The following is a 16,521-nucleotide window of genomic DNA, read 5'->3' on the forward strand; positions in this document are numbered from 1 at the left end:
TCCATTTAGAGAAGTTTATAAACACAAATTACTCTCTTTCTACCATGGGCCTCTTAGAACGAGGTGGTACAAACAGAAACACCAGTGTTGTGGCAAGAAAATTCTACAAATACAAAGAGTGAACATTAAAAGTCAGTTTCTGCTCCATGATACTGGCTCCTGGCCCTGTGACTATAGCTCAGGATCCACACTAAGGGAGTTGCCTGGTGACACTTAGCAATTCTTTGAGAGATCAGGAGAAAAGTCTGGGGTAAAGGATACATCGAAAAGAGTACTGAGGGATCAGCCACAAGGACTCAACACTGGCTTGAGAAACAGAAGTGAACAAACCTCAGCAAGAAGGAGAAAGAAGGTGGGAAATGGACAATCCAGAACCAGATTTGCTTTATGAGCCCAACTGTTTACTTCATGGCCTAAAGCATTGGAAAAGCCCATTTAAGATGATAAGTCACAATTCCCCTTCATAGTATCAGTCAGGGTTGGAAGGGACCACAAGGATCATCCAGTTCCAACCCCCCTGCCATGGGCAGGGACACCCCACACTAGATCAGCCTGGCCAGAGCCTCATCCAGCCTGGGCCTAAACACCTCCAGGGACGGGGCCTCAACCACCTCCCTGGACAACCCATTCCAGGGCTTCACCACTCTCATGGGGAAGAACCTCCTCCTCACATCCAGCCTGAATCTCCCCACCTCCAGCTTCATTCCATTCCCCCTAGTCCTGTCACTACCTGAGATCTTGAGAAGTCCTTCCCCAGCCTTCCTGTAGGCCCCCTTCAGATACTGGAAGGCCACAATTAGGTCACCTCGGAGCCTTCTCTTCTGCAGACTGAACAGCCCCAACTCCTTCAGTCTGTCCTCATAGGAGAGGTGCTCCAGCCCTCTGATCATCCTCGTGGCCCTTCTCTGGACACCTTCCAGCACCTCCACATCCCTCTTGTAATAGGGGCTCCAGAACTGGACACAGTACTCCAGGTGGGGTCTCACCAGAGCTGAGTAGAGGGGGAGGATCACCTCCCTTGACCTGCTGGCCAAGGCCTTCCCTCCTCCTTCTTTGTTGTCCCTTTCCTCTTCCATTTCTACTCTGGTTGCTGCAATTACACTCAAGGACATTGGAGCCAATCTTCCTTTCCAGTCCCTGTTTGAGTAGACATAGAATTATACAAAATACAAGGAATGAATACTGAAGAGTCTTCTTATGCCTCACTCCCTGGGGATTTTAACATTAAGTTTTGTTGGTTTTTTTTTTTTTTGTTTTTTTTTTTTTTTAAATTCAGACTAGTCCTTTTCTAAAGAAAATAAACATTAATCCCTCTCAAACACAGAAAGAGTTTGAGTGCATTCCAAAGCCACACCACCCTCAAATAACACAGATTTAATTTTTGAGTTTCACACTTGGAAAATTTCCCTTCAGTGTACACTAGATGTCAGGGTTGGACTGAGAGGATGAGTCCATCGACTCCATCACAGAGCTCTGCATCGGGGCTGGATGCCCTCAACACAGCTGCTTTCTATTTTGAAACACACAGTGTGTACAAGGAGCAGTCTTCACAAACATCCCATCACCCCTACTTTGCTGTATTTTACTCAGGCCAAAAGCCCCATGCTTTGGAAAAGTGAAGAGACATCCTATCTTTCCGACTCCAATGAGTATGTGTCAGCATTCTTCACCTTCCCCAGCTCCAGGAAAAAAAATAGACTAAAAATCCTCTGAAGTACCTGGGTGAACAGACACTTTCTATATGACACATAATGGAGAGCAACTCAGCACAGCATGGGAGAAAAGTGAGAGCAAAGAGGAACTTGATCAGAACTACATTCAATTTGTAATCATATACACTTATGTGTCATATACACTTCTTGTGACACCTCAGGTGGGTCATTTAATTTCCCTGTCCCTTGAGCTACACAGCAGAAAATTCAAGGTGGCAACTTACCTCTGCTTCATGACACAGAGGAGAGCATAGGCCAGGAGAGCAAAGAGAAAAATCACACCCTTTGTGAGATGCTAGTGGCATACAAAAAAACCCAAACTCCAATAAACTTCGCTTTTAAACTTCTGCAAGTGACCTAACTTTGTCCACTCATCCAGAGAACCATCAGGCAGGACTCTACTGGGTAAAGTATTAACCAAGTATTGTCCTAAAAGGAAGGAAATGACACATACAGAAAATAAGTTTGGAAGGATGGTGTAATTCTGCAATTTTATACAGCCTATTTGTGTAAAACATTTCAGAGTATTCTACAAGCAAGATACAGTTCTGGGAGAATTCCTAGAGGTAAACCACATTTCATAAGCTGGAGGCTTTAAAGTGTGCTCCTCATTGCATTTGATTTAGGCTGGTGGAGTTTGATGTCAGACGTAGCTACAAACCTGTGGTGTACAGCAGACTGTGAATTCACAACTGAGAACATTTTAATGAAGACTCCATTCTAATTTTTTAGCTAAATCATACCCCTGCTTTTATCTAGAAATGCAGCTGCTGTACAATGCAGTATGGCCTGTGCAATGGTCACACAATGTCCTCCATCTGCCCATGAGGAGCCTCATTCCAGGTGATGCCTCTTTATCTCTTCTGCTATTTCCTGTTCCAGCTCTGGGAAATATGTTGGATCTTACTCATCCTTCCTCTCTGGTCAAGCAGTTTATATCTCAGTGAATTGTCCTCTGATTTCTTGTGGAAGGCTGGAAAATAGTCTCCTGAGCTGTGAATGGGCCTCCTGAGGTGATGCAACTGAGGTTTGATGGCTGGTGGTGACAAAGGAAGAACAATGATGGTTACCATGCCTAGCATTCACTCACTGGTGAACAAGAAATTAATTCCTTAGAAGCTGTGTCCATCCCACCTGGCACAGCCTGCCTGTGGAAAGGGGGGTTTCTCAGCCCAAGGGCCAGGACTCTTGGGTAGAAAAAGAGAGTTTGGAAAAGGTTCGGGGGGGGGGGGGCAGGAAGTGAAAAATATATATAATAAACATAGAAGTAAAATTCTAGAATGAATTATAGACCTCTTCAAAGTGGAACTGGGCAATCCAGCACTTTCGAATACTTGATCTTGAAAACATGCCCTCATTCAGACATCCCACAAAACTATACCAACACAGGTGAATCCCAAGGAGCATCCTTGAGGTTAGGAAACAGCAGTTTAGAGAAGAGATAAAAGTTCCAAAAGTCTAAATAAAGAAGCAGCTTTATACTTACCTATCTACATGTGGATAGCTAAACACTTCACTGCTTTCAAAATATCACTGAACAAAGGCATTGTAAGGCAATACATTTGGATTGATTTCCCAGAATTCAGTAATAGGTGGGTCTGAGTAGTTTTGTCTGATTTTCCAGCAGACTACAGGCCTTTGTGAAAATCACCAGTGGGCTGCATATGAACCTGACTATTCTCAACTTCTAGGCTCTCTTTATTTGAATCTAGGTCCTGCTTACATCTTCTCACAGGTGGAATAAAAATGAAACATGGCTATAACGAAAATCTATTCATCTTAAGCATAGTTACCTGCAAAATAACCAAGTAATAAGTCAATCAGTAGCATGATAAGCACTTCAAAAGGAAAAAAAGACTGTTATCAGCACAAACACTAAGAAGTAATAAAGATTGCTCTGTGTGAGCTAGCTAGTATCAGATGCTAGAATGGCCACACTCTCATCTTCTTGAACTCCTTGAGTAATTGATCATACTCTAAAATGTCCTGGGAAACAAACAAACAAACAAACAAAAGTGGATTTCATAAACTTGAGACACTTACATTCAGATTTCTGCATAGTCGTAATCTTTCCTGTTCTCAGCTAGACTCGACTGACATTCATTAAAAGCTTGAAAAATTTCCAGATGAATTACTGTTCTTTGAGGCACATTTACTTTTCAGATTAATTCCATTCACTGTACTCAGCATAGATTCATCCAAAATCATATTGGACTATCCATTGCCCAGCACGGGGGGATGTTTATGGTTAGCTGGAATTTTACTGGCATTGTTGCCAGCAGAGATGACTTGGCTAATAGCTTTAAGGAGGTTTATCCAGATCATCGACCCTGCTGTTTATCATCCTCATACAGGAGTTAGAATAGAATTAGAATTAGAATTAGAATTAGAATTAGAATTAGAATTAGAATTAGAATTAGAATTAGAATTAGAATTAGAATTAGAATTAGAATTAACCAGGTTGGAAAAGACCTTTGAGATCATCAAGTCCAACCTATCGTCCAACACTATCTAATCAACTAAACCATGATATTCAATTTCTTCAGGCTATAGTGAGTCAAAGTGATGGAGAGAAGTCTCTTTCTCAGGACTCTAGAGTTCTGCTCCCAGATTTTTCACTGATTTCTTGTGTCATCTAGACTATAATACTCACTCTAGTTTCTCCACATGTAAAAGGGGAATAAATACTCCCATCACAGGGGTTTTGTGGGCTTCAGTAGGTTATGATTCTCAGGAGCTTCATGCATGGAGTGATGATGCAAGTATTACAAGTTTCTAAGAGGTTAATTTCCTTTTTTATTTACATTTAGGGAAAATGAATAATTATTTTTTAAGATAATGGCTACCATCAAGCCATTGAAATCATGGCCAAAGTAGACCAGAATAGTAGCACAAGTAGCATCATGCAGAAAGCCTGTGTGTTTTTCAGACACTGATTTAGCAAGGAAGCTGAAAGTGCATTAGCTGCTCTGGTTGCTCTGGCCAGTGGGACATGCAACCCAGCATGTTACAGAAAGAACAGCACCCATGCAAACCTCAGATTTGACTGGGACAGCATCCACACAGTGTTTCAAAGAATCATAGAATGGAAGGGACCTTTAAGAACATTTTGTTTCAAGCCCTCTGCCTGGGACAGGGACACTTTGCACTAGATTAGATCGCTCAAAGCCTCATCCAACCTGTCCCTAAACACTCCCAGGCATGGAGCACCTGCAACTTCTCAGGGTGACTTGTTCCAGTACCTCACCATCCTCACAGCAAAGAATTTCTTTCTGTAATTTCCACCTATCCTTTCTTTGACATTAACGCTATGCCTTGGTTTGTTTAAGTTATATTGGTCATCTCAAATGAAACAATCAATGGCAGAACTGCCACTTACTAGACAACTACAACCCAAAAGCAAATGTAGTCCACCGGGAACACCACGTAGAATCAATAAGGTTGGAAAAGACCTCAGAAATCATCAAGTCCAACCTATCACCCAACACCTCATGACTAACTAAACCATGCTTCAAGTGCCACATCCAATTCCCCTCTTGAACATCTCCAGTGATGGGTTCTGCTTGCAGCACCACAGTTAAGGGTTGCCCACTTCATACCATCTTGTGCTTTTCTTGATGGTGTTGTACCTTCAACTGATGTTTGTATTTTCAAAGAGTTGTACTAAGCAGAAGGGAGGGTAAAGCTTGGAATCTGCTAAAACCCTGCAGGTTGGGCCTGATGCATTTCAGGTTTAACTGCAGATATCATGTCCAAGTGGGGCATGATTTCAGGATATCTGTAAACACAGCAGACTAGGCAACAGGGTTCAGAGAAGAATACAACTCCTACAGTGCTTATATGAAGGAAAAAGAATGTTTCTTCATCCTTCTTGCCTCCGTGATGTGTAACACAACAGCAGCCTACTACTACATTCAACACAACTCCAATTAGATTAATAGCTTGAGACATTACACCAGAAGCTATCATTTTGGTTTAGAAGTTATGGACACAGCATGGGAGATGGGTTTGGAAGTAGAGGCATATATACAGCAGGGCAGGTGAACCAGAAATACAGAACATGCCGAATATGCCACATTTTAAACCACAAAAGTATCAATACTGACACAAGTTTTGCCCTTTAAAGTGGTGTTAAGATGTGCCAAGTGTCCACTGGGTGAGGTCAGCAAGAGACCCCAACAAAACTCAGATGTTTTGGGGACGCTTATTGAAGTGACAGTTCAGACAATGACAGGTACTTCAATATTATGGATAATCTGGACACAAGAAAAACGTTTATAGGCACAAGCTTCATAGAGAGGGGCCAGCTAATAGGGGCAGTCTCTGGCCTGCAGGGTTTTTGTCTGCCATGGTCTGAGAGAAGAGTAACAGCACAAGGTTTGTCCTTGGGAGACGAGTGCCAGAGGACACATCAGGGATGATCAGCCGTGGGCCCCAGGGCATGGCCACCAGAGCCAGGGACAAGAGCCCCAGATCTCCTGGGCACAAGGACTGCCCTGGGGCCAGCAGCTCAAGGTGCACATCCTCTGAAGGATGCTGGGCAGAGGGGCAGTGGCTGGAGTGATGGTGGATGTTGGGCAGAGCTGTTGAGGGAGGGCCAAGCACACTGATGCCACAGGGCTGTCACCTGCAACATCAGTGACAGTGACCCAGGACTGCTGTGTCTGCTGCCAGACCTGGCTCAGCAGCAGCCCAAAGACATCCAAGGTCTTTGAGGAGCCAGTGGAATTACTTGGTGAGGGCTGAGGGAAGAAGACCAAAGGCTGTACAAAGCTGCTGAAAATGAGGAAAACCACCAACCCTGGAGATGCCTGCAGATATCAGGCTAGAGCTAGGGCTTGGGCCTGTGGAAGGAGGAAGCAGGTCTTGCTCAGATGCTCAGGGAATAGCTGATCACCATCGCTGGGGTCAGGAAGCAATTTTTCCCCCCGGGGCAGATTGGCACTGGTCCCTGAGATTTTGTTGCCTTCCTCCACAGCACTGAGCATGACCACTTGTCAGGACTCCTCTGGTCCCTTTTGCCTGCTGCTCATGCACCAGGAAGATGGCCTCTCATGCCCTGCAGTTGTAGGGAAGAATCTTTCTACACTTTCTGGATTGGGAAGCTTCTTGAGTTCCCCAGGAGTTGCTTCTTTTCTTCCGCATCATTGAGCACAACCCCTTGGCAGGACTTCTCCAGGCCATTCTGGCCAGGTTTCTGTTGCTCATGCTCCACAAAACTGTCTCTTGTGCCCCACATCTGGGGAGAGGAATCTTTCTATACTCCCTGGATGGGGAAGCTTCTTGGGTTCCCTGGGAGGTGCTGCTTTTCCTCTGTAGCACTGAGCACAGCCTCTTGTCAGGCCTTCTCTGGATCCCTTTGGCTTGGGTCCTGCAGCTGCCCTCATACCTCCAAGGCACCACTCATGCCCTGGCTCTCTTGGGCTCTCTTGTACAGTCCAGGCTTGCAGCAGGAGTGAGTTCTGCTCTTGCCTTGTCTGGGCACTGTGTTAGTGATTGTCTGACTGTTGGCTCTGAAACAGGTTTAAAAAATAAATAATATAAAATAACATAACATAGCATAAAATAAAATAAAATCCTGTTTGCACTTGTATCCTTTGTATTCTGTGTCCTTTCACGTACTTTTGAAGCTGGAAACCCCTTGGCATTTCAGGCAAATAAGAGGCTCTTGGCTCCTTGACTCATGATGAGCGCAGAGAACAGAAAAGAGCAGCTCTGCTGTGTGCTGCTGAGTTCCTCACAGCAAGCTCTAACATAGGGCTAAGGGCTCCATCCAGGAGAGCATCTTTCTGCACTGCCCATTCAGGAGACAGCAACAGGGATGGGCATACCTACAACATAGCTCAGACAGGCACTAGAGACCCTGGGCCCTTTGTGGGAGATGGTGTGTGTGGGAGTCCCAGGAGAGCCAGTCCCAGCCACTGAGGTCTATGAACACTCCCACAACCCTGACAGAAGTAGGCAGGCAACTGTCTTCATGCCACTGAAAGAAAAATGCTATCACTCAGCAGCTGTAAATAATACTCCTGGTTACATCAACCCCCTTGCTGTTTCCTCACCATGAACAGTGTAGAGTGCTTGGAGAAATGGGTGGTTCACCCTCCTTAGACTGAGAAAAAGGAGTCATTCCAGGAGGCGACAGATGTGTCTGCAGCAGATGGGCTCCTTGAGTTGCTGTGAGATATAGCTGAGCTGCTGGAGGAGTCTGTTTTCACCAGTGGTCAAGCCCAGGTGGGAGTACTGCCAGGGCCCTCCCTTGCACACAGTCACCTTACCTCATAAAACTTCCCCATCTTTGTGACCCTTTTGGCATTTCTTCTTCTCACACACATTATATTTTTAAGGCACAGATTCAGAAGTTAGTGATAAGGAGGACCAACCAACTTGCCAGCAAAGAGACTGATGAGATCACGTGCACATGTGCCAGTTCTCATCAGCTTCTCTCCTTCAGAACTGATACTAAGCCAAACATAATAAAGATTCCCCTCTTCATTTGAGGCTCCACATGTAATTCACAGTAAAAAGGCTGTCAGAAGAGTATGTGCTTACAGCAGGCTGTTTCCTAACTGCACATTAATTAGTGTCTGCTTCAAGCAAAAGCAACCACTCCAAAACATGACCTGTATAGAGCATAAAGAAACAGCACCATAATGTCTGTAAACAAAACACATTACTGGACCACATACATGGGAAATACTGCACTGTTATCTACTCATCACATACTGCAAAGAGCTGCATGGCAAAGGTTGGTTTGCAAACTATACCACAATAAACAATTTGCTGTGCAAACCATGGTCGCAGGGCATAAAAAGGTCCAAGCATTAAACTGCCAAATAGAGAAAAGCCACTAGGTCCCTGAACCAACTGGTGCCAAAATATACACTGAGCTGAGAGGTATCTGGTGAAGATGGAGTCAAAACACAGCTAGTCATTTCTGTAAGTGCCAGACAGAATACAGAATTAACCAGGTTGGAAAAGACCTTCGAGATCATCAAGTCCAACCTATCACAGAAGGCAGCTTTCTATAATTCAGCTTGAGTTTGTTACATTAGCACTACTGGAAGACTGAAATGGCAACAAATCCAGTGTCCTGTTGGAAAATGAGACACTATTAGGTTGATTGCTCCCCAGTCTTGAAGGTGGACCCTCCTTATTGCTGTTTTGATAATCGTAAGTTAATAAATCCCTACATTAGTTTCAAAGGAGATTAAATACTATCATTTCCAAACAGAGGAGGAAACTGGGGTGCACAAGAAGGATGTAGGTGGGGGTTGGTCTCTTCACCCAGGCAACCAGCAACAGAACAAGAGGACACAGTCTCAAGCTGTGCCAGGGGAAGTTTAGGCTCAACGTGAAAAGAAAGTTCTTCACAGAGAGTTCTTCACAGCCATTGGAATGGGCTGCCCAGGGAGGTGGTGGAGTCATCATCCCTGGAGGTGTTTAAAAAGGGACTGGATGTGGCACTTGAAGCCATGGTTTAGTAGTCATGAGGCCTTGGGTGACAGGTTGGACTTGATGATCTTTGAGGTCTTTTCTGACCTTATTGATTCTATGATTCTATGATTTGAGCAAGGCCATTTAGCAAGTCAGCACTAATGAAGGGACTATACCTGGTAGCTTATGCCCAAACACTCTTCATAGCTTCATAGATTGGTTTGGGTTGTAAAGGACTTTAATGATCATCTAGTTCCAAAGCACCTGCCATGGACAGAGATGCCTTCACCAAGACCGAGTTGGCCAGGGCCTCATATGGCCTGGTCTTGACCTCAAGGAAGGGGGCATCCACAACCTCCCTGGGCAACATGTTCCAATCTATCACCCTCCTCACTGTAAAGAATTTCTTCCTACTATGTAGTCTAAATCGACCATCCTCAAGCTTAAAGCCATTCCCCCTCATCACTACAAGCCCTGTAAAAGGTCCTTTCCTGACTCATATAAATGTTCTTCTGCATTTATGTTCTCTACCTCCTTATTATAATGGTGGTCTGCAGGCTCAGAGCAAGGATCACACATTAAAAGGGCTGTGGGATTTGCTTCAGGTACTCACTAACAGATTGATGGCTGAAAAGTTGGAGAAATGGATGAAACACCCTCTAAGCACTGCTTGGGAAAATTAACAAGGGAAATATGCAAAGATGCCAAAATGTATACCAAGTGAGCTAGTTTTGAAATTCTGGTTCATATTTGATGAGAGTTATAGCTGTAATGTGACATGAATATCACACTTTTTAAGGAAAACACCACACCTTTTAAGGAAAATGTCACTTTTTAAAGGGAAAAAGTCACTCTTTTAAGGAAAAAAATCCACACACTTTTCTTAAAATTGAAGGGTTTCCCCCCCACCACCACCTTCAAAGAGCAAGACCACTCCAAAATCTCTTCAAATAGCAAGACTTCTAAGTGCCACCTCCAGGAAAGTCCTGAGTGAAAACATCCAAAGTTACAGCCTCTCCTTTGAATACAAATATAAGAATATAAGAGCTGCTGTAATCCTATGAGAAAGAGGAAAGATATATTTATTGTCACTGCCAAAAATGAGAAGCTTCAGAAGTTAAGAGGGTGTATTTATGCTATTTTCTGTTCAATGCTTTCTATCTAAAAAGTGTCTTGGATTAGGTACCTGGGTGTCCTCATGTGAGCATGCTGCTCAGAGTTTTAAAGTTTACTTTCAGTGACTGTTCTGCTGGAGCAGGACAGCAATCCATGGAGCACGTTGTTTTACTAAGGGAATACAGAGTTTAACTCTCACATTCCTGCTCATTCTTTTTTCTTGCACCCAAGTGGTGGCTGCAGCTGTGCCTGGGGAAACAATCTGCTAAGGCTGTGGATGTAAAAGAGCTGTGAACAGCTTGGAGAACTGACACAGCACAGAAACATGCTACTGCAGATTGGCATCTATACATGAAGCCATGCTGCACCTCATCTGCTAGCACAGCAGCCACTGATAAAAATATCCATAGCAAACATTCTTAAAGACTTTGCTTGAAGTTTGGGGTCTTTTTTCTGGGTGTTTTTTTGTTGTCTTCCTTTTTCTTTTACCTACTGTGAATTATTCATATATGCATGCCCTTGCACATGTAAGATAGTATTTTCTTCACCCTAAGCCATTGTTTGTGTAACTGCTTCATATTAGCCTCCCTTTCTTGTGACAGCTGTGCAGGACAAAGATGAAGTGATTAAGAAAGTGGTTATTGTGGTGAAATAGAGATGGCAGGATTTGGGAGATGGAAAGGACACAAAACAAGCTGTGCTTGTGTCCAAAAAACAACCTTATTTTTTCCCTTTGGCATCTATATACAGGTGATAAAGGCCTGAATTAATTTGCCAGATGAAATCAAACGGGCTGTGAAGCCTGTACTGCAGACCAGAAAACATAAGGGATTTGTTTAAAAATGTGGTAAAGACCATTAAAAATGACAATTCATTTGCTCAGCCTCAGTGAATGGGTTTGATTTTTTGAATGTGATGTGTAAAAGTTGTGTCATACCTGGAGAAGTTGCCTGTTTATGCCCATCTCCCAAGAGCAGGCACTGTGAGTGCCTCTGTTCCTACAGCTGCACATAGAAGTCAACTAGAGCGAAGCGGCACTAACTGACCTGGCAATGTAAGGTGGTTTGCCGAGGAACCAGAGCCTGGTAAGTCAGCTGAACGTCGTGCTGGACCTTTAAAAAGAAAGAGTAGTTTCAGCAGAGGTGGATGAACAGTAGTCTCATCAACCATGCAAATGCTTTTTGTAGTGCTGCTGCCACTATGAGGTTATCTTTCTACCATTTGTTATCCATGGTTTTAGATGAGGCTAACTGGGAAAGTAGGTTCCCTTGTGGGGATGTTTCTGTCTAAAGGAGTCAATATCAAGCACATCTCTCTCCTTTTATCACTTACCTGGTTTGGGTGAAGATACTCTAGGTATTGATACTGGAACATTTCCATTCTAAAGTTTTGGACCTAGGAACCATTGCCAGATCTCAGAGACCTTTCCCTTCAGCTACCTCCCTGTTCCCACAGAAGGAGCAATTGCCAGTTTTATTGCCTGGCATGGCTCTGAAGGCAATTACACAGCACTTACCTTGCTTCTGTAGGGCTTCAGCAAGCAGCTGGCATCTCTTTGGGAACGACCAGTTGGTAACAGCTCCAGACATTTCTGTCACTGGCAATATGTGCCAGAGAAAGGACTCTGATACTCTATTTGCAAGTGGAGGTGAGTCACCCAAATCATTAGATGTATCTCCAAACCATCCTTCTCCCTTCTTGCTTATATGGCAGTCAGTACTCTTGATCTGAAGATCACAGCTGGCTACATCAATTCCCTCAATATCTAACAGGAATTGGCAGCTTGGCTTCATCTCTACTTGCATTGGACTGGAGGTATGTGCAGACTGAAACCAAGCCGGTAAGGCTGTACAAGTACAAGCAAGTACAGTGGTAAGCACACTGCATCCTCTTCAGAAATCAATACCAGTGAAACTCCCAGGGAGGAAAGGATTGAATTGAACCTGGAAATTCTGGCAAAAGATGAGGCACAAACCCTTTCATGCTTGTGTTGAACATCTCTGAACATTACATCCCCCTTAGAGAAAAGGGCTCAGTCTCTGCAACTCTCCATAAGGATTTTTTTTCCTTTTTTAAGGAAAAGATCAAATAGAAAACCAGCAGAGGTACAGGAAAATTCTGGCTGTTACTTAGGTAGTGTGATGACTACTGCAGAGATGCCACCTAAATCTACCTGTGGAGTGAGAGACTTTGGAGAAGGTGGTAGGTAAAGCTGTAGCTGAAATGCTGTGAACAGAGTTGCACAGGAAGTGCCGGGGCACAGGACCCCAGCACTGCAGGACTGATGCTCATGCTTCAAGTGGCACAGAAAAAAAACCCACACAACAAATCCATGGGCAAGTGTTTTAGTGGGCATGAGTGTGGTGCACTGTTGATGGGTTAGATCCTGTTATGGGTTGCAGTTTCAGTCAAAAGAGAAAAGGAGAAAGGTGAAGTTGTCATGTCTGACCTCAAGATCCTTAAATAAGCTATTTTAATTCTCTGCCTCAATTTCCCTGTCTTTAGAAATTAGGTAATGCCACTTACTGCTCCTCTCAAGGGCAAATGGTGTCTAACAGCTGCTGTCCAAGCAATGTTCTTACTACACTGGAGAAATAAACAAACAAACAAACAAAACCAGACAGAAAAAAAAAGTTGATTATGACTAGTACTCTGTGGGGAGCTGGACACTGGAAAGCAAACAGCAAGTTCCATGCCTGGATTGGATGTAGACAGCACCATTAAAAAGGAAATAAAATAAAATGAACCCTTCTACAACTTCAATTCAAATGGAGCAGAGACCTCATTGGATTTATTTGGTAGTAGGATGAACATACATGGACTCAGTTACAGAAAAACTGGAATGCTGAAAAAATGTTTTTATACATTTAGAGACCACAAGCCTCTTCTTTCAAATAAGGAACTAACAATAAATACATATTGTTCAAAAGTATTCTCAGAACAGTTATAAATTCTTGGCATTACATGGCATCACTCATTTCAGTTTTGCCTTTTTTTTTACTTAGGAGTCTTAACAAACCAAACAGGGTTGGTTTTGGTTGGGGCTTTTTTTCCCTACCCATACAGTCCCAGGAGCAAACTTGTGTTAATTTTTGCTTTCAGCATGGATTTTAACTTGTTTTTCTATCCCTGGTGCAAAATAACATAACCCCCTGCCTCTTTCTTCCTTGAAAATGAAATAATCAGAGAACAAGCATCTGTTGTTTATTTTAGTTCAGTTCATGAAAGACATCACCATTATCAGTTCTGCTAATATAAACATACTCTAAAGTTCAACTTCATACATAGAATTCCCTGCAGGATGCCAGCTGAGAAAAGGTTATTTTACAAGACAAAGATCCTTGAATTTGGTTAATTTCCCCTTATCCTTCCTAACAATAGCTTTAATGTTTCTTAGCTTAGGACCTGTCACTGTAGGATAACCACAAGAGCAGTGAAATCTACTGTCACAGATAAGCCACAATGTCCACCCGTCCTTCCTGCTGAAGGCAGTCAATGCACTAGGGTATGACTTTGACTGAAGTGCCTACAACAAATAGCATCATCAGAAGGAAGAGTTACATAGCCTTATTTAAACACATGGTGGTGGAAGCAGCTCCTACCACAGCAAAGGAAGAAGACAGTGCCACCCATCAAGCATTGGCTTGACACAGGCTGCCCTGTGTGGAATTCTCTGTATATGCTTCAGTTATTTAAAACTTTGGCCCCAAGGGTGGTGATGGGACCAGCAGGGTTTTGCATGCAGCTTCCTTTGATTTCAGTGCAACTAAAAGAGTGGTCAGGCCCTAAGTGTTATTTCGCTCTAAGCTGATGTTGCAAACGCAATGGCTTTTGTCTGTTGGGGAGGAAGGGGGAGGAGAAAAGGGACGGGAAATATTCGTGTGAGAATCTGGGTCTGTAGACAACCAGAAGGTCTGGTAAAAACCCAACCAGAACCCTACAATAAAAATAGCAGATATTTAAAAAAATTGCATATAAAAGTGTATAAAAATATCATCCAAGCAAGAAGAAAAGGAAAATGCTCACTCCGTCATTCTACTGTGAGGTTTTATGACTAGAAAACCCCAATGGCCATAAGTAATTTTCTTTGATAGGTGCATTCCTACAACCACCACAGGATTACAAATACTCCTCCTATCACTGGAAAGCTTCTAAGCCCAGGGTGTTACAAATACACAGCAGCTGATCCATATGGACGCAGAAAAGAATCAAAAGAATGCAAAATGCCAAGAGTGTGCTGTGAGGCTTGTGAGTGAGTGCTGTCCTGTGCTTAGGTATGAGGGTAAATAAAGTGCTAAAACTGAGCTTCACGTCCTCAGTCAGCTTGCCTGGAAGTAGATCCATTTTATTCTATGTGGTGACCAAGTCACCAGAGCAGAGAGAACTGGTGCCTCAAAAACAGAGATGTGTCCCAGTCCTGCCTGAGTACAGATCAGAATCCTCTGTGCTTAGTGATCCAAAGGGACACTGCAGCAGCAGGGAAGTGATCTCAACAAGTAGAAATGCATGGTCAGTGTTTCATTTTAACAGAAAAAAAAAATGGCATTGGTGGTGGCCCTCCTCCTGCTCCTGTTTTGATCACAGTGGTCAGATGGGGAAAGGGATGTCTGGGAATACAAAATTTGTCTGCCTCTGGAAGCAGGGGGAACACCACCACATTCAGGTGCACACTTGACACTAGACTGAGACTGAAGCAGACCTGTTCATATTGTGGGTAACTTAAGGTAGAGGGAGGTGAACTAATGTCTTAAAATATGAAAGCATGGGGTTCCCCCCCCCCCTCCTTTCTTTCTGGGTAACACTGATGCCCACTTTGTGATGCCCACTTTGCACAGCATCAGTACCCTAGGGCTCCTTCTCATCCTCAGCCAGTGTGTTCCTGACTTTGTGTGCTGATGTTCAGACACTCTGCCAGTCCAGCTCTGAGATCAGCACCTGTTCAACACATGCAAAAGCAAAGGACTGCTCTGATGGTTTTAATTATTGGCTGAGGTGATGGATTAAAAAGGATCAAAAGGCTTGATTGTGTTGTCATTTGCTGAGTACAAATGGTTAACATATGGTTGAGGTCATCAGGGGATGATGAGTTTCATTATTGTAAAATGAAATATGAGGCAAAAGGAGCCAATAAGAAATATTTGAAGTCACCTCATAAGTTCCTGAAGACAGAATAGTTTGTCCTAGAGGAAGGAAAAACCAAAAAAGAAAAAGGAATAAAAGAGTACTGTCCTTGACCGGTTCCAGCACTTCTAATTTGAAGAGATTGTTGTGCTTTTTAATTGCAAGCCATGTCTTGGACCCACTGTAGAATTTGCAAGGACTAACAGAAGAAATATTTATCTTTGGCTAGATGAGCTCATGTGCCTTTTGATTACACAGCAGCCCAGCACTGGCAGCAATCTAGTCTGAAACATTTTTGCTTCTAGATGGAGTTTGTAGGACCTTCTAAGTACATTTGCAAACATTTGCATGTTCAAAGCGTAGTTTGCAAAACCACTCTCATATACCATTCTTCTCTGGCATAATCAGCTATATTTTGAAAGTTTCTCTCCAACCACAAAATTTATGCTTGACAAAAAAAACCCAAAAAACCATCTTGGAGAAGAAATTTGCCTCCTTCATTCATTCACCAGGAACCAGGCTTCCAAAGCCCAGATTCATTCTGAGGCTCAGTGACCTACTCTACTAGTAGATAATGTCTCTACACCAGTTGGATGCTAGGTAAGCATCAGTCAGCCTAGATTAACTTCTCTGAAACATGCTTTAAGCCTAAAAGGGCAACATTTCCTCTTTCATTCTACCATCTATTACCTCATCATAGTTAAAAAAAAAATAGTATGGCTTCTAGCATCTCTTTTTTTTTCCTCCATCATCTTTTAATAATTAAACATAGAGATCTGACCACATGAACTTGGGGGGGGGAGGAAGAAACAAACAAACAAAACCAGAAAAGAAAGCAGAGTTTATAAGGAAAGATGGGAAGCTGATTTTGATCAGATTTTTATGTTGAAGAAAAATTACTTTACAAAATCAACAGATCGATTCTTCACAGATGACCTCTAGCATGTTGTCATAGAAATGCATGGTTCAAATCACTGATTGACTGCATCTCAAAGAACTGTCAGCCTTTGAGCCATTTAAACCATGACCTGGTTACAGCGAGGGAGGTAAAACACTGGCACAGTTTGCTCAGAGAGGTGGTAGATGCCCCACACCTGGAAACAGTCCAAGTCATGTGGAACGGGGCTCTGAGCAACCT

At 43.2% G+C, this 16,521-nt stretch overlaps 1 protein-coding gene across 8 annotated transcripts in view; it reads right to left on the reverse strand.

Moving 5' to 3' along the window:
• Positions 1-16,521, reverse strand: part of PDE1C (phosphodiesterase 1C) — a 315,392-nt gene that overhangs the window by 19,736 nt on the left and 279,135 nt on the right. For 4 of the 8 annotated variants that reach the window (XM_068156903.1, XM_068156900.1, XM_068156899.1 and 1 more), the window contains 2 exons: positions 11,309-11,374; positions 2,158-2,748 (listed from right to left, as the gene is read on the reverse strand). In XM_068156903.1, coding sequence (XP_068013004.1) covers positions 2,579-2,748; positions 11,309-11,374 — 236 coding nt within the window. In that variant the 3' untranslated portion in view covers positions 2,158-2,578. Of the gene's footprint in view, positions 1-2,156; positions 2,749-7,109; positions 7,226-11,308; positions 11,375-12,640; positions 12,849-16,521 lie in introns of those variants that run through there. The other 4 variants (XM_068156894.1, XM_068156895.1, XM_068156896.1 and 1 more) reach the window with 4 other exon arrangements.

This window comes from Melanerpes formicivorus, unplaced genomic scaffold, assembly GCF_026170545.1.
Source record: "Melanerpes formicivorus ecotype bairdi unplaced genomic scaffold, bMelFor1.0.p_v2 SCAF_35, whole genome shotgun sequence".
Taxonomy (NCBI): domain Eukaryota; kingdom Metazoa; phylum Chordata; class Aves; order Piciformes; family Picidae; genus Melanerpes; species Melanerpes formicivorus.